Here is a 26,719-nt window from a genome sequence, read left to right as displayed (position 1 = left end):
GGCTCATGGCCTCGCCATCGCCATAACACGCACACGTACGGTACCATACTGTAACACCGTGTACCGCCGTGTGACGGCCGAACGTAGATTTTAGTTGTGTAATTTGTTTAAATCACAACAAAATCAAACTGTGTAGGTGCATGTTGTCTATAAGACTCCAGAACAGCTTCTGGGCACATCTATATCTACAAAATGGCTCTTCCTAGTCGGGCATGTTCGGTTCTTCGAGGAGGATTAGGTGAGTAACATTCATTTTCCTTTCAAACAGTCAAAATACCTTCTTCGATTCAACACTGTCGTTGCATGATTTTTACCGGCATAAATCCAAGGCCGAGTGGAGCCTCAAAAGTTTCAGTCTTTCACGACAAATTTAACTTGTTTCTTTTACTAGAACTTGCAAGACACTCAGCTTGAACGCAGTTATTAGTGTAATGTCAAGTCTACGAAAAACTCTGTGAATTATCGAAACCAGTTTGTCCAAAAAGGAATAATCATGATAATCTACAACTGACATTACTCTATACATGCTATAAATCGGTCTAGATCTACAATTTCAATGCTCTGGACACGTCTCATCTGCAATCAAGTCCACTGGAAAACAGCAGGACAACAAGGCAACAACAGTCTGTCTTCAAAAAGTTAAAAACATCAAAAGATTGTTATAACTGTATAAGTATTCTTTATTCCCGAGAACCTGTGCTGGATGGAATCTCCTTCCACCGGATATCAGAGAAGCTCCCAGCCTAAACTCATTTAAACGGAAGTTACATTCATTTGACTTGGGGAAAATTATCCAAAAAGCACATTACAAAATATAAACACTCCGCTCACTCGACCACGCCTGCACGTTTATATCCCTGATGTGGAGTTTGTGCAGTATCTCACCAGATCCAGAACCAGATCACACAAGTCACAAGCAAACGAACAAACAGACCAACACCAACAAAAAAATAATCTTGGCAGAGGTAGATCTAGTAACACAGATTGTGAGTGAAACAGGTGTTATAGCTGCTATTGCAATATTGATCGTAATCTGTAATGTGGTGGCTCATATCTGAGGAGATATGAATTATGCAGTTTATTTGTGGTCAACCGTGTATTTTGTATTTTGGTTCTGGTTCTGACTTCTGGTTCTGGTTGTATACTGCACACAACGCCGTGGTGGGCTATCACGGTACAGTGGTCGGGGTCATTTGCAGCAGCTGCAATTAAATTTTGAAGTGAGCTTTTTGGGTTATGTTAAACACATTTATATTGAATAGATCTGCTTTAAACTTGTCAAGGTTGTGGGCCGTCTTCACACTATCTGGTAGTAGGTTCCACTCTGGAATAGTGCGAGCGTAGAGGGAGTACTTGAGACAATCCTTACTAAATTTAGGCCTCTCATAAAAAAATTCTCCATTAAGTCGACGAGTATGGTAGTTTCCTTAATGTAATCATATATTCCTTCAACATTGCATATATTCCTTCAACATTATTTTTCAACATTGCAGGTCGGTTACAGACTCAAGCAACATGTAGCTTTGCTACATCGTCAGCATCAAGAAGTGCAAATCCCAACCGTGTAAGTATATTAACCAGCCATATTCATGAGTTCATCTGTGGTTTAGAGGCGACCAGGTAATATCTTATAAGGTATGGTTGTTGTTCCTGTATGTATGGCAGGGATTGAATATTTGAGAGCACAAATGAGCAATTTAGAAAAGTATGCATTCCCAGCATATTTCTGTGCTCAATTCCTTTCAGGAACCCTTGAGTACTGTACAAGGATCATTGTTGGCAACTACATGTATACATATGTAGATTACATCATATTAAAATAAAAACGAACAAACAAATTAAAAAGCTGGAAAATCTCCTTTTATCTTGTTGATAGCATGCTGTCTGTCTAGCTCCATTTTCAGTGTTGGTATTTGAAAGAGGAAAAGATAGTAAAGAAATACTTAGGAGAGGAACTCTGTACTCAAAAAGAAAAAAGAAAAAAAAAAAAGAGCAGCAAGAAATTATATTCTACACTGTTGATATACTCTTGATACAATTCACAAGTCTTCATTTTTTTATAGAAAAAAAAGAAGAACATAAGAAAACCAAAATGTAACCAAAACATCCTATGCTGTTTCTGTGTCCTAATGAGAAACATTCCCAATCAGTGTGGATATTTTTTGAGTAGGTAAGGAACCAAATGCTTTTCAATTTTGTAGCCTTCCATTAGAAGTGCAATGTCTGCTAGCGTTCCGTGTTCTTTTTTCACTTCCTGTGCTCAGAATGAACCGCTCAAGGACGAGGACAGAATTTTCACCAACTTGTATGGCAGGCATGACTGGAAGCTGAAGGGTGCCATGTCCAGGGTAAGTACAAAAGTATAGACCTTATGCATTGACGTCATCACTCGCTTGACAACCTCTTGCGACGCCATCTTAGAGGGCAAGCGAAGTCCTTGACATCGCAGAGGCGTGCAGCTAGTTATGTGCTTTTCCTATGCACGCTAGCGGCGATGGCCTCACTCGCCGCCAGTCCCCAGGCTAGTGGCAGGTTTTTTTTTTTTACCATCAAACAAGTTTGGCATGACATGACACATTATGCAGCAATATTTGGGTAATTTTCTCACATTGTGCAATCGAAATACTCACAGCAACTACAGAATTCCTAGGTTATATCGCAGAAATTTGTATCCATAGCGCAACATCGCCATTCGCTGAATGTATGTCGCCATTTTGAATTTCATTAGCCAATCACATGCGAGGTACGTGTTTTAGTAAAAAAACACGTAGAAATCTACCTCGCATGTGATTGGCTAAGGGATTCGTAGTTTGATGAGCTGTTACGACCGCTGGTAGTTGCATCTTTTTTCATGAAAATTGTGCCAAAATGTTGGATATATCATTAACCTGGTGAGTGCAATGCATACATCAAATGTCGATTTTCCTATACAAGCTTGAATTTCCCGATCTAGGGCTGTAGATTACATGCAATAGAAAAGACAGTAAAAGAAACACCGATGTTGTGTGTAAATGCCCATTGCCTCGCGTGTAAAAGCACACTCTAGCAACGCATCGCTTGCCCTCTGAGGGAGGGCGCCCTTCAGTTAGTAAGACCGTGTGACGTCATATGCATAAGGTCTATTAAGCAAAATATGTCCTGATATTACCATTTGCAGATGACACAAAAACCCAGCTTTAGTGCTTAAAATTGTTCTAAAATGTGAGTTCAGGATAGAAAGAACCAATGTAAAAAGTCTTTATCATGATAATCAGTGTCATGTACTGTTTAATATATGAAATGTGAACAATACTTATAATAAAATTGTTTCTAGATTAAACTGTCTACAGTTGTGGTTTATTGAGAAAAAAAAGTGATATCTCCTTATATTTTAGGTTTTATCCCAGATAACAGATGTCTTGTTTCTGATAGCAGGGAGCAAACATTGGCTGCCCTTGGCTGACAGACATGGATTTGTTAGGCAGAAACTTGGTGTCCTTCCAACACAAAGTCTTGCAGCTAGTACATAGAAGATTTGCAGCAAAACCTTTTTTGAGACTTGTGGCCGACTATGTAGCATCGCTTGTGGATATCTGTCAGGCTATTGATAATGATGGGTATGACTTCCTAAATATGTGATTACCAGAGCATATGAATGTTTGACCAAACCTTGTTGACAGTAGAATACCCAGAACAAAACAAACTATCAAGTATCATATTATACATTTGATAGATTAGAAACTCTAACACTTAATATGCTCCTGAAGTTGTTGGTCTATTTCAAAAAGACATGTGGCATTACAAGTAAAGAAAAGCAGAAACTAGTGTTTGAATGATGTTGAGGGTTTGCTGCTTCATATTATTGAACAGAAGAACTCAGAATTTTTATAGTTGGGTTCAAGTCAGACAGCTAGAGCTATGTCTCCTAGCCAACTTTTCCTTGTCCATTTCATACTTAAAACTACCTTATTCTTCCTGGCAGGGTGACTGGTACAAGACAAAAGAGATCCTACTCAAAGGCCATGACTGGATTCTGAAGGAGATCCGAGACTCCGGTCTGAGGGGGCGGGGTGGAGCGGGCTTCCCCACTGGCATGAAATGGGGCTTCATGAACAAGCCCTCAGATGGCAGGTGAGGAGATAGGGTGTGGAGGTGGTGGTTGGGGGGGGGGGGGGGGAGTTGAGGGACAGGAAGGGGTGGGGAGGAATGGAAGATGAGTCAAATGAAATCTTTCCACACTTCTCATGAGATTCCAATGTGTGTCTTTGTGTGTTTGTATTGATAAGTATATTGATGGTTTTGTGCTGGTGTGTTCGTGACTGTTCTTTGTGTTTGGAGATGTGTGAAGTGGAGAAATTGAAAATGACTCACTGGCATACTTCCTACTTTTCTGTACAGATATCTGTGTTTGTTTATTTGTAGACATTGTAGGTGATTTGTTGTGTGTGTGTTTGTGTCTGTATTGTGTGTAATTTATTCGTGTGCAGTGTGTGCTTTTGTGTTTGCATTTGTTTGGCAAGTATGAAGAAGACTTGGTATATTCTGTAATCTTTGGATGGATTAAAGTCGTTATGATCATGAATCTGTCTGAAATTTGTCACTTAACACTTGTCACTTTTTTCTTTCTTTTTTTTTTTTTTTGGGGGGGGGGAGGGGGGTGGGGATAAATTGTAAACTGGAAAATTGTCCAAGTACAGGGAGTGGAATTGGTAGTATGGCTGTGCTGAAGTTGCTGTACCTGTCGAGGACAGACTGATTTTGCTACAACACGCATTTCACATAAACACCTGCCCGCGTAAACTCGGAACTCGCCCTCAATAGGTTGAAAGGCTTTGTTGAAACTCAACTGACCATTCTCTTTGCTGCCCGTTCTCCCCCTAGACCCAAGTATCTGGTGGTGAACGCTGACGAAGGTGAGCCAGGGACGTGCAAGGACCGTGAGATCATGAGACACGACCCCCACAAGCTGGTCGAGGGCTGTCTGGTGGCTGGCAGAGCCATGGGCGCCAGGGCGGGTGAGTCAGATTTGGACTCAGAACTTGTGTAACACCCAAAGTTTGTTGTACTGTAGCCTCCTAACTTGTGAGAGACTGCTATGGAATATTTTAGAGGACATCAAAGTATGATATTTCACTCTTAACCCTAACTAGGCCTGGGGGGGCCTCCGAGGCCCCCCCTCGACGTTCCGCGCGAAGTATCGCTAACGTGAAAAGCTATCGCCGCGACGTTTCATGACTTTTTTCTGTCGAGTCTCCCGCATCTTTTGACACCAAATTTGCGATGCCCGGGCACATGGTTCCGAAGTTTCGCATAAATATGTACATGCATGTCGGACCAAAAATTGCTCAAAAACGTGAATTCGTGTACAATTTCAATGGAAACTGTGTTTACAGTCAAATTTCATAAAAGCATGATTATTTGGGGGTTTTATTGATTAAAATCAATTAATAACATATTTTCTTGTTCGGAACAATGTTGCGGACAAGTTTCATCGAAAAAACAATGAAAAAAAAAAAGTCAAAAAAACAAAGAAATACATGAGAAATTAAAAAACAAAATACTTAACAAATTTTTTCGGATAGCTCAATTTTTTCTCTTATATTTGCTTAGGACACTAAAAAGAATATTTACACAAAAAAATGTGCCCATTTCGAGCTTTATTTAGTGATTTATGCAAAATTGTCCGATTTCATGCATCATTATGCATAAATTAGCATAATTTAGCATAAATGACAATTTTAAAAAAATCTAACTTCGTAGTACTTTAGATTACATCATAGGCAATGTGTGTGCCAATTTTCGTCGTGATTGCGCGGTCGACGGCCGAGATCTGGAGGGGGGGCCTGGGAGGCCCTCCCCCGGCTCTATGATCTACCTAAATAGCCCGGCCTAGTTAGGGTTAAGCTGTGGCATCCACCGTGAAGCATTCCTAAAAAATATAAATTTTTCATCAACCTTTGAATAAGATACCGATCACCCATAATCTGAAACATGTTGGGAAAGTACCAACATGTACTGGTTGTCTCATTTTTATGAGGGACATTGATTGATATGATTACCATAGCCAACCCCTCAATGACTTTATGAGGAAAGAGAAAATTAAATGTCATACATATGGAGTGTAGATTTGAGTTTCGTAATTCTTCAGTACGAAGTAAATATAGGACAATGAGGACACAAAATATATTGTTGTGTAGACACTCTGTATTATATTGAAGGAAGGAGATGTGAAAGGGGTACATGCTTACTGATAAGTCTCATTTTTCTGTTATCTTTCCAGCCTACATATACATCAGAGGGGAATTCTACAATGAAGCATCCAATATGCAAATTGCCATCAAAGAGGTAAGAAGTGATGCAAAGATCTTTCACCATTTTGTCTGTTTGAGGGAGGCAATTCAAGTTTCGCAGATATTGTGTGGTGTAAATGCCTTTCAACTGAGAGTTCCATGTATGGTGATGTTATCTAGAGAATGAACTGTTTGCGAACACCTGCAAAGACATTTGTGGTCATTTTTTATTATCAAGGAAAAGTTTGTTAGTGGTCATGTAATTTTTAAACATTAACTTGCATTTGTGAACACAAAGCCTTCTTCAGTTCTGGAGAAATTGTATACTGTACATCGTAGAAAGAATGCTAAAATCGTATGGGAAAGTGAGCTAGATTGTCACAATCGCAGTGTAATTGGATTGTGAAGAGACATTAGACTAATAATGCATTTGATAAGTAGGGGGAGGTGCATGATGAGGGGAGGAATTATACTCTGAATTCTGCTTTGATTTGTCCATGCCAGGCCTACGAGGCAGGATTCATCGGGAAGAACGCCTGTGGATCTGGCTATGACTTTGATGTCTACATGCACAGGGGAGCAGGAGCCTACATCTGTGGAGAGGAAACGGTAAGATTTGATTTATAGTCCATATTGATATTTTCAAATTTTTAAACCTAGGACTTTCGAGGGACACCCCCATCAATGAACACTACCTCAGAGACAAAAAAGAAAAAGAAAATGAAAGAGAGAGAGAGAGAGGTGCTAACTAGCCTACTTTCAAATCATCTCCCTCAACTCTATCCTAAATGGGAAAATGCATCGGTATTCTTTATGCTATTTTGAATGTATATTTTGATGTCTGTGAAAGAATGTGCATTATGGATATCAAATTATTCTGCTCTTCAATTGTGGCAAAATAAGCAGAAATAAAGGAAAGAGCGTAAACTCTCGCCCATTGTATAAAGTACCTTGCCTTTTCATGTGATTATGTGTAGTAACAGAAAGAAGAAAGTTACATTTGACTGTGTTCTGAAATTTTCGCAGTGTTGACATTTTCATGCATATGTGCTACCAGAGACTAGAAACATGAAAATAAAAGCACACATTTATTTTTGCTGCAATATGTTCCAGTAGTTCGGTCTTGTTTCTGCGGAATTGAAAACACATGCGAAACTCATCTAACCTGGCTGAGTGCAAAAAATTATTCATGTGAAAATGAGTAATTCAATTTCCCTCTCTTCAGGCTCTGATTGAGAGTTTGGAAGGCAAGCAGGGGAAGCCCCGCCTCAAGCCACCCTTCCCAGCTGATGTTGGTGTCTTTGGATGCCCTACCACTGTGGCCAACGTGGAGACGGTTGCCGTGGCGCCGGTAAGTATTCCACTTCATGGAAACAGACAGATGGTTGTACACGATAGCAATAATGTGATTTGGGTAATGAGGAGTTACTGCACAAAATGTGATTTGTTTGACTGGCAGCAGAATATAGGGGATATGAGGTAACTGGATGATGCTGATTTAGGTCATGTTGATAATGATGATGATTATGATGGTGTTAATTGAGATGATGGTGGTGATGGTGGTGGTGGTGATGATGATGATGATGATGATGGTGGTGGTGGTGGTGATGATAATGGTGGTGATAGTGGTGAAAGTGGAGGTGATCATGATGTGAGTGATGATGAGGGTAGTGGAGGTGATGCTTGTGATGATGATGGTGATGGTGATGATGATGAAAATGATGATGATGATGAAACTGATAGTGATTATGATGCAGACAGTGATAGTGAAAGCAAAGGAGTGCTTAGTAGATGACAGAGGATGTATCTCAATTACCCTCACTTTCTTGATGATACACACTGATACATGGGAAGAAACATCACAGTGCATTTTGCAGCTGACTTCCAGGAAGCTTCCTGAATTTAATGATGCAGTGACTGGTGTACAACACTTTATTGCTTGAGGTGATCTCCTGCAGTTGAATTATCGAACTCGTAACTCTTAAACGAATAACCTGTCATGGTAAAAGTATGTACACATTCTTGATTTTCTTTGTGGGTGCCAACACATGGAGCCACTAAACAATCCATGATAAAGTGTGGATGTGCATGCAAACATTTCCTATTGCTGTTCACGCCAGTGCTTTAATTACCCATGTGAATAGCCTGTAGATGTTTCTGTTTGACCAAGGGAATCACTTAAGTATTATCATGATGTTCTCCGATACAGATCATCTGCAGGCGGGGCGCACCCTGGTTCGCTGGGTTTGGCCGCGACCGCAACTCTGGCACCAAACTCTTCAACATCTCGGGCAACGTGGTGAACCCCTGCACCGTTGAGGAGACCATGTCTATCCCCCTGAAGACCCTCATTGAGAAGCACGCCGGTGGGGTGGAAGGGGGCTGGGACAACCTCCTTGGGGTCATCCCCGGTGGATCCTCCACACCTCTTATACCTAAAGAGTGAGTAGCAGTCATTTAGTTTAATTAGGCTTTCTCTGTCTTCAATCTCAGTGATTTGTTGCTGATCACAGATAGGAATGAATTTATTGGATTGACCTTGTATTAGATACTGTAAAACTCAATATTTTCGCGATATGAAATTTTCGCGAATTAGAGCCGACAGCCTTTTTTGCAGCTTGACATTTTCGCGAGTTGCCTCTAATATTCAATTCGTTTAGTGTAGACAGGAACTTTCATTTGCATTTTAATTTCGCGAACCTTGGCTCTGGCGAAATTCGCGAAATTGAAATGCATGCGAACATTCCTTGTTTCACAGTAGATATGAAGCTGTTGCAATTATGTATTTTATGGCCTTGAAAAAGCTGTGATGTTGACTCAAAGCCTGAATTGTTGAAAGTGCTTTGTAAACATGAATGAATATATTAAACGCTTTCCATGCCATTGCTTTATTGAGGCCTAGTGGCATAACAAGAAAAGAGAGTGCTGATAAGTTATCTCAAATTCATGCTTTGATAGGCAGTGAATGCACTGTTGAACTTTTCACATCATCACTCCTGCCGTAGTTCAACTTCGGCACCACCTTCCTGATATGCCAATACTGTCATTTGGAAACTTAAATTAGTTGAGCCATTGAAGGTTATTGAAAAGGAATTAGTAGGTTCCAGCTTTATCATATTACATCCCTTTGGTCATACAGTATAACCAATAACCAGCCAGGTCTTTCTGCTGTATATTTGAACCTAGCTGTCACTTTGGGAAATAACATGCTTGGCACTTACAAACATAAACAAGAAGTAAAGAAAGAGAAAAACAGAAACAAAAGTAATAAGCCAGTTCGGGGTTAGCTCATGGGCACATCGGTACAAATGACCTGTCTTCTTTCTTAGTTGATTAGGCACTCCACGAGTTTTCAAGCGAGAGAAGGTATTTCAGCTTACCCGACGTAACAATTTATGGAATTCAGCAGTCATGCTCAAACAAAGAATGAACTTGCGTAGACCAAGTGACCAGAATGATCCATCAGTTAGCACTTTTGAAAGCATCCATTTCATTATTTCTCATTGAATGTATTAACAATCTTTTTCTATTGATATTGTCAAATTCCGTTTTTGCTGTCAGGTGGATGTGCTGGCAAGCACCACTCATAATGATCACTTGAATAATCATTACATCACAGATGCTTATCTCAGTGAATAAAAAACCAACATGCTCTGCCGGTACTGATGACCTTTTTCTGCTCATGCTCAAAGTGGAACCCTGAACTGGCTTATTAGATAGACAGGCTGTTGTGTTATGTAATAGTACAGGTGTAGTGAGAATCAGTGTTAGATTGATTATGTTATTCAGATGACTGTGAGAGTAGTGCTTGATTATCTCTGTTATTTTTTGTTTGTTTGTTGTGAATAGTGCTGTTTCAGCATAACGAAAAATCAGCATAATGGAAATTCTATGTGGTCCCAAGCAGCTGATTGTAACAAGGTTCTTCTGCAATTTATTGCTTGATTATCACCAATCTTTACACATTTTCCTCTCCATTTCTTGCTGAAAAAAATCCAGTGTGTGCAACGACGTCCTGATGGACTTTGACGCTCTGGTTGAAGCCCAAACTGGTCTGGGGACGGCTGCCCTCATCGTCATCAACAAACAGGCCGATGTCATCCGCTCCATTGCCAGACTCATCGAGTTTTACAAGCACGAGAGCTGTGGCCAGGTAGGGTATTGAGGCCGTTTTGATTTTTGTTATCTGCATTGTGGACATGGTCTCAATTCTTGGAGATGTGTAATTACTGTCATTTTTCCCCAAAGAAATTGGAATATGGAAAGAAAAACAATATTGACAACAAATGACTAAAAACCCTGTAGATATCCCCTGATGTATTGTCACATGACAAAAACTCTCCTCTAGCAGCTAACTAATGTTGACATACTTTCTCCACAGTGTACCCCATGCCGTGAAGGAACTGGCTGGATGTTGAAGATCATGAACAGATTTGGTAAGTCTGGAACGAAGACTAGAAGTGCAATAATTCCAAATGGGTGTGTGTGATGTTAAGGTGTGTGTGTTTGTGTGTGTGTGTGTGTGTGTGTGTGTGTGTGTTTTGTATGTGTCTGCGCAAGACTTTGTGAAGTGTAGATTAGAGAACAGAAACGATGAAGTGTTCTGTCACATCTTGAAGTTTGAGATTTGACATCAACTACCTCTAATTTGTATTTAAAGTACATAATACCTAAAATACTACTGATTTGGCTAATGTTAAGCTATGTAGTTTCCAAGATGTGGACTTTTTATTTGGATTTGCTATATTTTCAATGAAAGCGCAAACCAGTCTATGTTCCACTTTGTACAGTCTTTCACACTACTTCTCATGTCCTGTTTGATCCTTAGTGGAGGGTAACGCCAAGACAGATGAGATTGACATGCTGTATGAACTCAGCAAGCAGATCGAGGGTCACACCATATGTGCTCTGGGAGATGGGGCCGCCTGGCCAGTACAGGTGAGAGAAATTTGCAAATGTGCGCATCTTCTTTGCCAGAGATGAGAAAAATTACCAGTGAACCACATCTTAAGCTCAGCAGTGATCCTGCATTGTAGTAAGTCATGGTTGTTGTCTGAAATATGGTTGACTTCTTTTGAGAAATTGATACTGTTAGTTATTTTACCTATCATGTTGGACCAGTAAATTCAGCAATTCCTGAAAAGTTGCTGGTCCAACAGTGATTTTTACTGCTCTGGGACCGTTGGACCAGTACCAGTCTTCAGCGTTGCATAAATATTCGAACATTGATGAAAATATAATTTAGAATCATTGAAGAATACTGTAAAACATGATATATTCGCGGCATGAAAATTTTGCGAATTGGAGCCGACGGCCTTTCTCGCAGCATGAAATTTTTGTGACTTGCCACTGGCATCCAATGCGCACTGTGTAGGCAAGAACTTTCGCCTGCATTTTAATTTCGCGAATATTGCCGTTTACGAAATTAGCGAAATTAAAATGTATGCGAACATTCCTCGTTTTACAGTAATCATATTTCTGTGTTAAATCTGTGTGAGATATTTCTGCTTTACCGAATGAAGAAGTTGGCATCACAAACTCGCCCTTAAAATACTACCTGGACAGTGGAAGGCAGATACACAATGATGAATATTTTTCCATGAATTTCACCTTAAGATTTGTGCCTCTGCATGGATGCTGAAAGTCTTGTCAATGTTTCATCTCCCAGGGTCTCATCCGCCATTACCGCCCAGAGCTGGAGGCCAGGATGAAGCAGTATCACGAGAAGCAGCAGAAGGCTTCGGCTACAGCGTAAGGACCTCTGCCGCCCATCCAAAGGTCTCAACTGAGGCATTTATTTGGCTTTGAATTGAAACAGAGGGCTTTGACTCGACATCACTTACTTGGCAAAACAGCTTGGTGGGAGACTAGTTATGGAGAGGACGTATTGCTGAGGTTCGATTTACAATGACCTTTGGCAGGCATCAATGAAGCATTCATGATTACAACTGGTCAGAAATAGTGGGGGTGGTAACAACACCCAATCCTTACTTGCTTTGATGGTCAAGTGTGTGATGTGGACATTAGCCACTATTTGTTTTATCATATTTATAGATAATGGGTATTCCATTATCCCTCCATGACATGTCTTCTCACATAAATTTTGTTCTGTACCCATTCACATCATACGGTTCTCTGCGAAAGTCTCAAGTTTGCCGCTCCCCTGATTTGTGTGTGAACTGCCCCAAATGTTTGTTGAAAGTCATTAAAATTTCTTCAGTCTCCATGTACTGCCATTTGACCATCACGAGAATGACCGAGTGATTGCCATGGGAAAACCAATGATTTGATTCAAAGCAATGAAAATGATAATGTACCATGTGGATATTGTCATGGGGACTGGTGTTGAAATGCTTTCAGAACCAAATCTTTGTAATTATAAATCATATTTTAATAAGTATAACACTTCTCCCATGATGAATGATGAGGGCAGGGAGAAAGTTTTGAATGTTTGAAGCCATTCAAGATGTGTACTTAGTGGATTGCACCTGTTAATACATTTAATTTGCTATTCTTGTTTTTGCTTTTGTTCATCCTAAATTTAGCCATTCAAGATGGCAGTGACCGACACCGTTCTCCCATCATTGTTATACATAATAGCTTATGGTTTCTGAGCCAAATGAACTGTGAAAAACCAGATCCACATTGAACAAGTGTTTGTATGATTTTGTTGGCTTGGACAATATCAGGGCATGTCTTTAAACATGCACCCCGCATATACAGATGCCCGCTTTTAACACAGGCACAACACACTCTCTTGTACATCAAAACACTTGAACAGAAAAAAAAAATTCTCCTACTCCAATAAAATGTCAGTATGTACATTGTATTGCAGCATGTTTACACCACCAACCTCGTCATGTAGGAATATTATGTAATTGGATTATCTTTAGTAGTTATATCGTGTAAATACCTCTGAAGGGCAAACTCAGTGTAGTTGCCATATTGTGCTGGTTGTGGTGAATCTGGCTTATTGTCTAGAGCCAGTGGCTTGTGAATTCAACAGGTCCACAAATAAAGCGGGTGTTGTATCCCGACTTCAATGACAGAATTGTCCAGTGAATTTGTTTTATGTTCAGATTCTCTTGTTTTGTGATGGTGTGTTTGATACGAAGTGAGGGTTCTCGGTAAGGAATTATTCGTTCGTCATGCCTTCGCAAGACTCCACAGATCAGCGTCTAGTTGATTTAATTGTTTACAGCAACTGTTCTCCATTATGGAGGGTTTGATTTCCATGCAATTTGTGTATACATATGTCCATGTACATAGTAGTTGGAAAATTGAAATATTTGCTCCTCAGTTCAGTGGATTTGTGAAGTGACAGATTGTGTTAAAAACACATGTAGTTTGTATTTGGCTTCTTTTTAAGGAGTGCAATTCCAAAACACTTTCATGTTGATTGTATTCAGATCGGATAAATGTCTTATCAGAACTGACTGAGTGTATTATGCAGAATGGAAAGAAAACCTTGGGTAGAAATGGTAGTGAGTGATGATACATAGACATACCAGAGATAGAATGAGACATGGAAAGAGAGAAAGAGACAGAGGGAGAGAGGTGATAAGGTTGCAGAATAGAGAGACAAAAAGAAGTAAAGCACACTTGGACCCCATGGGATGAACACACACACACACACACGCACACACACACATACACATATTCTTGTAAGAGGCTTCAACAGGGGATATGATAGTGTGCTCAAGGTACCTGTTCTTATTCCATTATTGCTTTTGAAAATCAGGTTTATTTTTGTTTTCATAAATTGACTATTCAAATTGAGATTGAAAAACCATGGAAAATGATAATTACATTTAGTTTAATTGGAGAAAAAAATAAGGCCTAATGAGTATGGGTGCCCACACAAATGAGGATATGTATGTGTAAAGATTTAAAGTTTCCCCATTTGAAGAGTGTGAATTAATGTTACAAATTAATCGTGGCCTACATACAGGCACTAAAATATACAGACTGGGCATTCTACCCCTTGGGCCGTATGAGGGCGCTTTTTAATTTTTAGATACTCTGGCATAATGTTAGTACAATGTATGTGCCTGGTGTGAAATGTATGCACGGCCGCCTTGAGTAAAACTCTACAAGATCCCCACGTGAATCCAAGTTTCTGAGAATGCACGTTATGCACATGCTCATGAAACACGCCAATACATGCACACATACACACACACACACACACACACAAATAAACAAAGCCCTGATTCTTGTACTGTACATGGATATGATGGATATGTGAGTTTATTGCATTACATAATAATGCATCTCATCTGCAGACAGAAAGCCCAATTCACAAAGATGGTTTAAGTCTGATCAATGGATAATGCAAATTTCCATAGCATATAATATGTGAGTGACAGACACATCACATATTCCCTCCGACATCCACTAATAAATGCATGACATACCGTACACATAATACACGTACAGCTCGTGTGCAAGGTATGCCTGTTTATCAATGACTGAAGTAAATTAAACGACATCTGTGAATTTAGGCCAAAGATTCTTCACACTGCACTATGGGAAAGCATCATATACATGTTATATGTGTGTTCAGGTAAATTTCTGCTACATTAAGCTAGTACAGGAATTAAATTGAAACTATGTACACGTATTGCCATTAATACTGAATCAAATACAGTCTTGACTGCACCATGTTACATACAAAGATATACATGTATGTTTGCTTTACTTGTCCACAATCAGAAATGCAATACTTAGGAAACCCTGTTAAAACAAGGGCACTGGGACTGCCGATTTTTACCTCGTCATAATTGGTACTCGCCTCACTGGAAAAGTACATAGTAGGCCTACTAAAAAAGAAACCAGTTATTAAAATGCAGTAATGGAAAATCAGGACATGGGATAGAATAGGGAAGGAAAACATCACATTGACTCATCAACAAGATTTTATATGAACACAAAGATGTATGATATATATCTGAAACTTGCAAAATTTACAAACTTCTCTCATGAAACTTAAACATCGCCGATACCTGTTACAAGTACAGTGGTACAGTCTACCTTGCCTATTATCCGTATCTACATCTATTTGGACTGAGGAAATAGCTTCGACTTATAGAAAATTTGACTTATGAGGGATTAAAATTATTAGAATTTAAAGAAAAGACTTGAAAAGACTTTTGACTTAGGTGATTTTTCGACTTGTGCGAGGTCGACTGTACACATGTATTTGCTATACTGTATGTGGCAGTGATAAAGCAGTGGTTTACTTGAAAGAAATCTCATCATTCAACTCACATTCACATTTGAACCTGAACTTAAGTACAAGTCACTATAACATACCTTCGACAGTCGAAGGAAAGGTAATGAATTACAGGAAAACATGTTCGGTTCATTACAGTATTATGAATAATGAAAGCAAAGTACATTGTATTAGCATGAAACTGGAATACTCCTTGGATACTTTGCCAAGAAATTGATGAAAAATAGCCATGGCCTTGTGAGGCAATTGTTTTGCTTTCCCCCAGGGAAGGTAGTGTAGACATTACATTTGGCATATGCCCAACTTGACAGCAAGTACATCGTACCATCTAATTATATTAAACCTTGCATACTTTGATTACATCAGAGGCTAAGGAGAAATTTATTGACCTCATCAAAAATCGACCTTTAACTTCACAAGGAATTAATAACAACAGAATATTGCAGGGCAAGATGGCAAATCATCAACCTACACACACATGTCCAAATACTTCTCTTTTTCGAAAGTCATTACCACATGTAATGGATTGGTAATATGCGTGATAGATTCATGAATTACATTGCACAGTCATTGGCAATGTTACAGATTACATGTACAAAGCATTTAATACAGTGCACAATAAAACAGTCATGGCTCACACACACACACACACAAAAAATAACTGCAAAAAAAAAAAAAAAAAAAAAAAAAGAAGAAAAAAGCCCCAAACAAAATAGGTAACAAAAGAAAACAAAACTTAAAACAAAGGATGCCCAGTGCTGACATAATATGATATTTCATATGAAATAAAAAAAAAAAATAAAGAGGGAAAAAAAAAGATGCAAACAAAATTAACACACACACATATCACGTATATGAGGTCTTCTGCACAAGACAAAAGTTCATAATGATCCTCTTCGGGTCTTTTTACACTTAATTCTGGTTGAGGAGCTTCAACTTTAAATCAGTCTTCTCTATCACGAACCATTCATAACATATACAATACATCAATTCCTGTCGTTGGTCATCATGACCCTCAAAAACATGCAGCGTTGAAGTGTGGTGGAAGCAGTAACATCCCTTATCCCCAAGTTCCCCTGACATTTCCTAACCTTGAACACCTCACTCTCTGCACGCTGCCTTTGGCACAAAGAGAAGAACACTACTTAACAGAGCATTTCCTTGTGGTGTATTGTACACATACCTCAACATGCAGGGGACCAGTACAGTGGACTCCCATTATAACAAAGTCCTCAGGACCGGCAGTTTTCGTTTGTTACATCCAAATTCCGTTATAACCGAACAAAGAAACAATCAAAATACATATAGTGGATAATGTTGTGGCTTGAATTTTTTTTCGTTGTAGCCGGAATTTCGTTATAACCGTGTTCGTCATAACGGGAGTGCACTGTATGATCCTAGCCTCCTGGTTTTTTTTATTGATAATGAATAAGGTACCTGGTCCTAAGAAGAGGATATACGTGTAATCATCCCATATCGATCTACTGCTTCTCTTTCCTTCAACGCAAACTGAGTATATTTGTCAGCAGTGTAATAGCTTTGGTCTCTAGGCCTAAGCCAGAGACCAATCATAGAACTGGATCGTATCTACTGGTCTATCCTCAGGCCCCAGTCACATAATGCTCTGTGTCTGGCGTTACGTTAAAAAGAGTCTTTCTTTTTTTTTTTTCTTTCTGTGGACTCAAGCGAATCCTTGCCGTCACCAGAAAATTTTACAAAACATACAGGAAAAAATGTGGGCGATACGAACAGACACGACCAGATGCGGATACTTGCGTCCACTTGCGGATGATCTGACGAACTGACACATAATTTATTCTTTCGACTTGTGTAAACTTCCGAATACTTTTGAACACTTGCGGAGAGTTGGGAATATTTACGGAGAGTTGCGGATATTTTCAGATAGTTACGCAAAGTTAGCTGTAGATTGTTATGAATAATTATGCGCAATGTGGTTTTCTCTGACGATCCCTGCTCAGTCAGTGTATTTATGACAAATCATGCATGGAGAAATCATGGTTCTGTTATGCTAGTCACTGCCCCAAAGTTTCCCCCGAGAAGCAAGGTGGTAGGGCCAGGGGATGGCTGAAGTGGGCAATAAGGCAACAGTCACCCCTAAGATAAGACAGAGATGCAGGAGGAACCCCCAACAATTGATGGAGACCAACTAGGCAGGAACTAGGATGGAACTAGGCAGGCACTGCAGGTGAAAACGAAATGTGTCATGGTAAGCTCAAATGCTTGTAATATATAGCTTTTTGCTGCAAAATTTCTTTGTGATTTTTACTTCAAGTTTAAATTTCATGCCCAGTTTCATTCATTTTCTTCATATTCATCTCATTGATCATTTTTGTTGTTATGTTTCCTTCCTCTCATAGACGAGCCAGATGTCCAAGTGAAGGCCCAGATGGTGACCAAAGAGGAGGCCCATGAAGAGGCACAGAACATGGCACAAGAGAAGGCCCACGAAGAGGTGAAGGATGTGGCATAAGAGGAGACGCAGAAGGTAGTCCAGGATGTTCGGGGGGAGGCGCAGAATGTGGCCCAGGAGGAGGCCCATGAGACGGAGGCCCTCATACAAAGGCAGAAAAGGAAGAAGCCAAAGGTGTCCACCTGTCATCTTTCTGATGAACTGGATGATCTACATGACTGGCTCCCCAGAAAGCCAGAACTCTATGATTATTTTAAATATACATGTACTATAAAATAGCATATGTTTGTTGAATTCGAACTTATTAATGTAATTATGTCAGAGGTATTAGCAACTCTGACCCTTTATGTATGGTATAAGAAATAGTGATTGTAGAGTAATATATTGTATTTGTTAAATTGCAATTTTTATTGTTACATTTTGTATTATGCTGGAACTTGTACAGCGCATTGAAATTCTTTCAAGTATGAAATGCGCTATATAGGAATTTGTTATCATTATTACTATTATCATGAACTAAGGTATAAACTCCTCCATTTCTTTCATTCTTTCATTGTACATTTGACTGTTTACATACATGCTAATGGCACAAATACTTATTTGTTTGTCTTGACAGAAATTTATCCAATAAAATGCTTTTTGCATTCTCTTTATTTTCAGCACCCCGATCACAAGAACAAAGGACACTTTTATGCCTTCTATGCGGTGAAGGCCTAGGAGTTAGGTGCCACAGTCCTCCAACTTAGAAACCGAGTGAAATATATCTGAGATACCGTGGGGCGGGAGAATCGGCACGACAAGACTGGCAAGGGAGCAAAAAGAATTACAGAGTTGGACAGGATGACCTACAGTAACTTCAAATTCTTACTCTCCCAAAGGACATTGTAATGCCCTCCCTCTATGCAGTGAAGGCAGACAAGTTAGGTGTCACAGTCCTCAAACCTCGAAAGTGGGTGAAATATGTCAGAGATACCGTGGGGAAGGAGACTCTGCATAAGACTAGCGAGGGAACAAAAAGAATAACAGAGTCGGACGGGACGACCTACAGCAACTTCAAATTCTTACTCTCCCACATTCATACGAAACCCTCCAGACCAACAAGCAAGGTAAATAATTATTAGATTTTTTATTTTGCCATTAAATGACTTGATGTTCATTTAATCACAATAGTTCTTTTTTTTTGTCAGGTCGACCCGAAGGAGGGAGACGAGTTGATTTGCGATTTTGATTTTCATAATCTGATTCACGATGATTGGATAATATTGATTATTGTGCATTCCCTGCTTCTTTTCATAACAGGTTGCTGATCCTGACAGGCGCAGGATAAGACCCCCAGTCTAGACAGCGGATGATGATGGCAAGGAGGAAGAGGAGGAGGAGGAGGAAGAAAAAGACGATACTCATGGAGCGGAGGTTCATTCAACTAAAAGCATCTGTTACCCAGGAAAACGGAAGACATCAAAGGACCCAATTGTTCGCTGAATCTTCCATAACTGTCCGTAAATGTTCATAAGTGGACGTTATAAAGTGTTGTGATATGTTCACTTGCGGTTAATTTTGGATACTTACGGTGGACGCAAATAACGCAGATTGACAGGATGTAACATTTTTTGCAGGTCGGCGTCCAAGTTATGGATAGTTATGTTCAGTTACGGAGAGTTACATTCAGTTACGGAGAGTTACATTTAGTTACAGAGAGTTACGATTAGTTACAGTTACTTGTGTAAGTCTGCATCTGTGCAGTCCCTCTGCGAAATGTTGAACATTTCAAAATTACACACGCTTGGCGCCATCATCTTGCGTTTCTTTACAGATTTGTTACAGGCAGTTATGTCTACATGCCTGCGTCCATGCTGTGTCCTCCTGCGTCCACACATCCGTATCTATCCATGGCGGACGTAACCCATCATAGGCACTGTGTGACTGGGGCTTCAGCAAAGCATGTGTATAGTACTTGACAAGGAGGGTTGTTGCTTATTTGTTTGGTTTGGTTTTGGCATACTGAGCACCTGTGAGGTTCGCATTCACTTAATACTGAATGATACATTGTATGTGATCTCATATGTTTTTGACACTGTTGAGGTAGTCTAGACTATGAAAGTCTCTCCCAGTCCCAATTAACTATTTCATAGTTCTGAAAACTGATGGCGATAATGCACCCCTCTCTTGTTTGGTACCCACAAAGTAAATCTAGCAGTCCGTATGGCGAAAGCCCCTAGCAAGCCACTGGTAAATCATTGGCGAGGGGACAAGAGTAATGTGTTGAGTAGACTTTGCTCTCTATTAATTTTGGGCAATCAAATAGATTTGTAAAACGTGCATCAGCTCAGAAGGATATCCTGTACTTCCTACAATGTGATATCCATCAAAAGACCAATTTAACTTCCTGTGCATGAAGCTTTGTTTTTACCTTTTGGAAATTTCCTTTTGGAAACTTCGATTTCTGATGTTGAATGCACAACTATTCATTTAATAGTATGATTCCATGTAAAACTGCAGGGAAATATGAAGAGAAAGGCATGCATAACACAATGCAATCCAAATCATCAAAATTGAGGTGGGGGGGGGGGGGAAGGAGCACACGCATGAACGGAAGCAGCACTGTCATTTCTTGCAGCAGAAATATGCCACTAACAATTTTTGTCCATATTCTGGTTCTGAAATGACACTTCCCCCCCCCCCCCCCCTTTTCAGCCATTCTTGGCTTTGTCGAAACCTAGCTGACACACTAGTCACACTGTCTACTGCCATAAACTTTTAATAGAGAAAAGTTAATACCAGCTAATTGCTTCCACATTCTTACTTGGGACATCAAGATTACACTGGCAGTCTGAGCACTGTAACACAACAGTGGAGGCTTGGTTCGTCGAATTTCTGATCGAGTCAAAGTTTGATTGCAGCTCGTACGTATTCACCAACTGACTCCTGCCACGAACCTTCAATAGGAAAGAAAGTGACTGCACTAGTCCGTGCTATCATATACTTTGGATGTAGCAATAGCATGGACAGTTTGGGCACCATAACATAGGCAACACACCGTAGCAAGTCATCCCCCTGAGGAGGACATGACCAGTCTGTCTCTCAGTCCTGGCTGGGTCATTTTGGTTCTGCCTGGTACTTTTTCACCTCCCTGAGAACCCTGTCCTGTGCCATGAGGCGGGTCTTGGTCCGCCACAGGTCCAAGTATACCCACATCAGGCACCCGTTCTCCTCCTTAGTCCTGCCGCAGTGCTGGTCCCTGGCCAGGATGTCTTCAAGGTCACGGTAGAGGTGCAGGTCCTTTTCGTAGCTGCGCGTGTAGGCGAAGTCGCGCAGGTCCCTCTCAACCTTCTCTCGCAGCTCCCGGCGGCGGATGGGACTGCAGAAAATGTCCTGCCGCTCGACCAGCATCTTCGAGATCCTGTCCAGGTCGTGGTCAATCTGCTTCAGTTGACGCAGCTCGGCACACTCGACGTTGGTCACGTGGCCCTGGAAGTTCTTCAGCTGCTTTTTCATGTCCACCAATCGCACCCTCAGAGATTCAGTCTCATCTTCCTCAGTTCCTGCAGATGAAGGTCTGGTATATTTCCAGGCTGTAGTTGGAAGAGATTTGCGGGTGTCAGAACAATTCAACAAGAAATGAGGCTGTCCCATGAAAAGCATTTTGTATCAAATATGTCCCGCATCTGCTTTACTATATATACCGAGTGCATTACAATGGCATGTTTTCAAAGGCACATCAACTTCTCTGTTGTTGTTTTTTCGGGGGGGGGGGGGGGTAGGGAAATAAAACGAATTTGAATAACCACAATTTGTTTAACCACAATTTGTTTCTCTACAGACTGCAAGAGTAGCTACAACATAAAGTTAAAGGTTTGTGTCACTGTTCCTTTTACATTATAAGATCAAAACTGCAATTCTGTTGACGTAAGCATTTTATCACAAAGATATCTAGGTTTTTATCATGTAGTGGTTTTAGCACTTAAAGGAATACCCAAACTTGAATAGCTGGTACATTATAATGCAAGATGTAAATCACAACAGTGCCTATTCAGTGCTTACAGAATCATAAGACTCACAAAATTTGTCATTGAATCAATGATCACAAATTTGACTTCATTTCTGGTCTGTACAATTACATTTCTACCAGCACGGACTCTTCCACTCACAATACAATAAATTTGAAGCTAGCAGACAATGATTGTACTATCTCGTTCTTTGCAGTTCTCTAACAGGTTTTCTTGTTCTGCATGACGATGTCATTATGCTTTCTGGTAAAGTGTCCCAATTAAACAGACTTCATGTCACGCAGTCAAAGTATAAACGGTGAGTTGGCTCAGTCGGCAGCGCGTCTGCCTCACGATCATGCGATCCGGGTTCGAACCCGAGTCTGGACTGAGCAGTTGTGTGTAAGCATACCGTCCCCTCTAGCAAGAGGCAAAACACTCTGTCCCTCGGATAGGACATAAAATGGAGGTCCCGTGTATGAGAGAGTCACAACTCATGCACGTAAAAGATCCCGCTTCATTCATTCATCGCAAAGAGCAGGGTGTTTAACCCGGTGAATTGGTCCCACCTCACATCCAACTGGACCCCATGGAAGACCAGCTTAGTGTAGCTGAATATGGGCTATCCAGCCATGTTCACAGATGGAAAAATGAACAATAAATATTACTGTATTTAAGCTGTTATTTTTGCGTACAGATATTTTCGTGAATGAGGAGGTAGCAGGCATTTTTGCAAGATGTTGTTTTTGCGAACTGACATCGAGGCTATTGTAAATTACCCTAGCGCATGGCAACATTTTCGCGTGTTGTTAAATTCGCGGTCCAACTGTGTTTTGCGAAATTCGTGAAAATTAAACCCTCGCGAAAATAACAGCCTGTACAGTAGTACTTCCTTCATTAATTTTCTGGCACCAACTTACCCAGAAAGATTGGGATGACATATGGGACTCCGTAGGGGAGGACATAATCCATAACGATCCGACTCAGCTTGGCCTTCCAGGTCTCTGGGGGATCGGGTGGGATGTTGAGGTCGTTCATGACATTCATCCTGGCTTCACGGCCGACAAAGACAGAAAAATGTCTGTTACAGTAAAGAAAGATTGTATTTGTAATGAAATTAGAAAAGGGTCTGTAGTCATATGCAAAAAGTTTATAGACTTGTAGGCCCCATATCACAATTCTATGTACAGTGAGATTTTGAAAATATTTGAAAGGTTAATGAGACTTTCATTCAATCTTGTGAAGTGTTGGTGATAACATAATTTAACCTCATCTAGAATTCTGGTCAATGATATCTTATTTACAAGTACAACTCACAAATGTATTTTGCGAGTGTGACCAGAAACAAACAAATGGCTTAGAACTGTTTCTGTTTCTGTTTCTGTTTCTGTTCCGGTTCCATCGATGTACTCAGAACTAAATGTACTCCACCAACGTTATAACTAGTAATTTAGTAGTATGGTCGTTTATGTGCGGGGCAGGAAAAGTGTTTCACATTTGAAGTCTCTGTTTGAAGACTGTATTGGATGTAGATGTGACTGTTTCCTTGTCAAGTAGGTTCCAGTCTACTGCTGTCCTGTGGAAGAATGAGTACTTGTGTACATATCTTTCTTGGTCAGTGTTCTTTGGATTCTTCTGCTGTTCCCTCTAGTTGTTCTTCCCCCTCAGTCATTAACTCTAATGTTGGGATCAATTCCCACTTCCCCATTCATGATTTTGAACAGTAGTTGAAGTCTCCAAGTTCTCCTCCTGTTCTCCTGGGTGTCCCATTCCAGATCCTTTAGCATTTGAGAGACACTGCTCTGTTGTTTGTAGTCATTCATACAGAATCTAGCTGCCTTACGTTGAACAGATTCTATGAGATGAATATCCCCTTTGTGATACGGATCCCATGAGCTACTGACATTGACCCTACTTGCCAAAATATCAAAAATCCTTCATAAATTCCCCAAAAATTCTCGGATCACTACCAAAGTTAATCGTTTGTTACTTGTGTCATTCTCAACCTTTCCTGCAAGTTTCATCCCAATTCGTTAACTACTTTTTGAGTTATTTTCCACACGGACAAACGAACTAACGAACAAACCAACGGTAACGAAAACATAACCTCCTCCCTTGGCGGAGGTACATCGTAATTAAAGAGACAGGTAACAGTATAAAAAACGTTAGCTGCATAACCTTTTGGTGCCTTTTGTGTGTGGCTTGTTTGGGTTCATCCAACCAGCCTGAGGCTGAACTAGGTTATTCTAGCTGTTTAAAGTGAACATTCACAGAAAATTTTGGCAACAATTATATACTGTCTTTATTTTAATTTACAGATCAGCAGTTGTGATCTCACAAATTTTATAAATGTGTAATTTAGAGGGAGACAATTTAAGAAAATTCACACCTGAGCAACCTTCACCCCTCGGCTCTGATTAATCATAATATTCTTTTGCTTCGGATCCACTGTCTTTACATTCTAAAAGGAACGCTAGAGTCTTGGGGTGGTATTCTGAAATCATTCTAGGAAGAAATTTCTTCCTAAGTCAGGATTTTTTCCTAAGTGGTATTCTGAAAATCTTCCAAAGTTTCTTCCTAAGTCTGTTCCTATATAGCCTTTTGTCAAGGCCCTCTCGCTGTAATGGGCGAGCGAAGCGAGCCCAGCCGAGCGCGCCAGTGCGAGGGCCTTTTGAGATCTGCTTCACACATTATTATTCATGACACGTGAACCCTTCTGAATACTCATTTTAATGGCTTCCGGTCAACCAATGGAATGGCGCGCTCCCCGCATCCTCAGCCTTGGTGGTCATGCCTGTTCGCATGCATCACTGACCACCCGAGGAGGTCTGCCAAGGAACTCTACACACTCTGTGTGTAGAGTTCTGTGAGAGTGTGTAGAGTTCTGTGAGGTCTGCGGCAGCGGCGTGCATTCGCTCTATTCAAATCGGGTTCGAGCAGACAGACACGCTGATTGGACCCCGACTTTTGCTCCCGAAATCGGGGAGCAAAAGTCGGTAATTCAAAGGGCTAACAAAAGGATGCGAAGCAGATCTCAAAAGGCCCTCACGCAACCCCACTCAGCTGGGCTCTCTTCACCATACAGCGAGAGGGCCTTGACAAAAGGCTAGTTCCTATATAACTTTTTTCCTAGACTTAGGAACTTAGGAAAGGGGCGGGAGTATGCAAATTTCTGACTTAGGAAGAAGTTGGTATTCTAGAAATAGTAGAATGCACTTAAGAAAGAATTTTAGGAAAATATTTAGGAAAGCTCCACCCCTGTCCTAAGTACGTTGTTAAGAATAGCAAACTGCAAGCATCGTGATAGGCGCGCTTGTCAGTCACTGCGCGCACATGTACTTTGATGCGCGAAATCAATGAGAGCATGGATGCCAAGTTCAAAAAAATTTTATGAGTGAGATTATCATGACTCGGCATCTCGGCATGCTAATGTGCGCGCGAGCGAGGGTGTGGGAGGGGTTTTTTCCCCCCTGTGGCCTCCCACGGTAGGGAGCTTTTTCAATGTTTAGCTCTTAATGGTGCGATCAGGTGCATATTTAAGTGACTATTTTTTACTTATTTTGAAAGGCAAAAGGGAAATATACCTTCATTTGCAACTATCACTTTGATCTTTTGAGCTATATGCTCATTATTATAGGCCCAAGTTGGAGACTTCGCCCGATGGCGATGCGTGTGAAAAATGGGTGTCATGCATGAGATCGTGAGATGGCCCCTAAATGCTTGAGTCTCACGCAGAATGCGTGAGACTTGGTAGCTCTGTGAGAGTGAGAAAGGGGACATGCCGCGCACAAATGTATTTGACCCTACGACGTCATAGTAATATGCGATTGTGACATTGGTTGGTTCCTTATGATACGGCATTTCGTATTGGCTTAAGAAAGGACGTGGGCGGGAATGAGGATGGCCTAATTTGCATTAAGAAGTGCCTGGGAAGAAATTTAAGAATACCAATTCTGTCTTTCCTAACGTTAGGCACTTCCTAAGTTTCTGACTTTTTTTTTTTTTTTTTTTTTAGGAAGAAACTGTCTTTAATAGCCCGTAGGAAGAAACTTAGGAAGATTTTCAGAATACCACCCTAAGACTTTTGCTCAATTCACAACAAGGAATGCAGAAAGAGCAAAAAGAATATTCATATGTTAATAGTGATATTTATAAATTTTATTATTTTCATGATCGTTGATGATGTTTGCAGTAATGGGATGCAAGCACCTAGCTAGCATCAGGCTGTTTACAGTTGCATGGAAGAATCCACTCGAATCTGATGATAGTGATTTTTATCAAAACTACTGCATGCCAATTGCCATGCCATGGAATATTATAATCTGCTACTGCAGGATGTACAATGTGAGGATTTCTACGCACATCACAATGCATCATACCTGCTGTTTTTGGCACGGATGCACGGCACAGATCGCTCTCACGTGCCTGACTCGAACATTTCAGCCAGCGGCATCAGCCCACTCAGTCTCTCTCCTACCGGCGGCTCCCACAGAGTTTCGCCGCATACCATTCGTACCTTCACGTCATGCAGGTGTACAGCGTTCAGGCAACTGAGAAGCACACGACGACTGCGACACGCAGGTAATCAACTCACGCTACATGCACACACGGCTCAGAATCACTTCCGTATTAGCAAGGGAGGATGATAATGAATGAGGGTTACTTTTTTATGTCTGTACTTATCCGTGATTGGTCTACAGTAATAAAAGGCAGCAACACGAACCAATCATATATTGTCTTTGTAAATAGAGGTTATTTGTCGAGATGTGTTCGACTGCTTCAAGTCTCTTTTACGTAT

At 40.5% G+C, this 26,719-nt stretch overlaps 2 protein-coding genes across 2 annotated transcripts; one reads left to right on the top strand and one right to left on the bottom strand.

Annotated features, from left to right (window-relative positions):
- LOC140239421 (NADH dehydrogenase [ubiquinone] flavoprotein 1, mitochondrial-like) lies at positions 1-13,320 on the top strand. The gene is made up of 13 exons (XM_072319260.1): positions 1-238; positions 1,494-1,564; positions 2,265-2,348; positions 3,962-4,110; positions 4,861-4,994; positions 6,260-6,324; positions 6,774-6,878; positions 7,495-7,620; positions 8,479-8,711; positions 10,269-10,422; positions 10,651-10,705; positions 11,098-11,207; positions 11,938-13,320. The coding sequence occupies exons 1-13, from the start codon at positions 193-195 to the stop codon at positions 12,022-12,024; spliced, it is 1,419 nt and encodes a 472-aa protein (XP_072175361.1). The 5' UTR covers positions 1-192; the 3' UTR covers positions 12,025-13,320.
- Positions 13,321-20,977: 7,657 nt separating this feature from the next.
- On the bottom strand, positions 20,978-22,968 carry LOC140240143 (coiled-coil domain-containing protein 127-like). The gene is made up of 2 exons (XM_072319950.1): positions 22,842-22,968; positions 20,978-21,507 (listed from the first exon to the last, which is right to left on the bottom strand). Exons 1-2 carry the CDS (start codon positions 22,966-22,968, stop codon positions 21,032-21,034), a joined length of 603 nt encoding a protein of 200 aa, XP_072176051.1. The 3' UTR covers positions 20,978-21,031.
- Positions 22,969-26,719: the final 3,751 nt, after the last annotated feature.

This window comes from Diadema setosum, chromosome 16, assembly GCF_964275005.1.
Source record: "Diadema setosum chromosome 16, eeDiaSeto1, whole genome shotgun sequence".
Lineage (NCBI taxonomy): Eukaryota > Metazoa > Echinodermata > Echinoidea > Diadematoida > Diadematidae > Diadema > Diadema setosum.
Note: the sequence above shows the minus strand (reverse complement) of the source record. Positions and strands in the feature narration are given on the sequence as shown.

Bases quoted from the DNA above. Each gene is read 5' to 3' on its own strand.
- LOC140239421 (XM_072319260.1), top strand. From the start codon at position 193: ATGGCTCTTCCTAGTCGGGCATGTTCGGTTCTTCGAGGAGGATTAG. The intron at 7,621-8,478 runs GTAAGTATTCCA...TCTCCGATACAG, and splicing joins AGACGGTTGCCGTGGCGCCG to ATCATCTGCAGGCGGGGCGC. The intron at 11,208-11,937 runs GTGAGAGAAATT...TTCATCTCCCAG, and splicing joins GGGCCGCCTGGCCAGTACAG to GGTCTCATCCGCCATTACCG.
- LOC140240143 (XM_072319950.1), bottom strand. From the start codon at position 22,968: ATGAATGTCATGAACGACCTCAACATCCCACCCGATCCCCCAGAGACC. The intron at 21,508-22,841 runs GTAAGTTGGTGC...TTCCAACTACAG, and splicing joins TGTCATCCCAATCTTTCTGG to CCTGGAAATATACCAGACCT.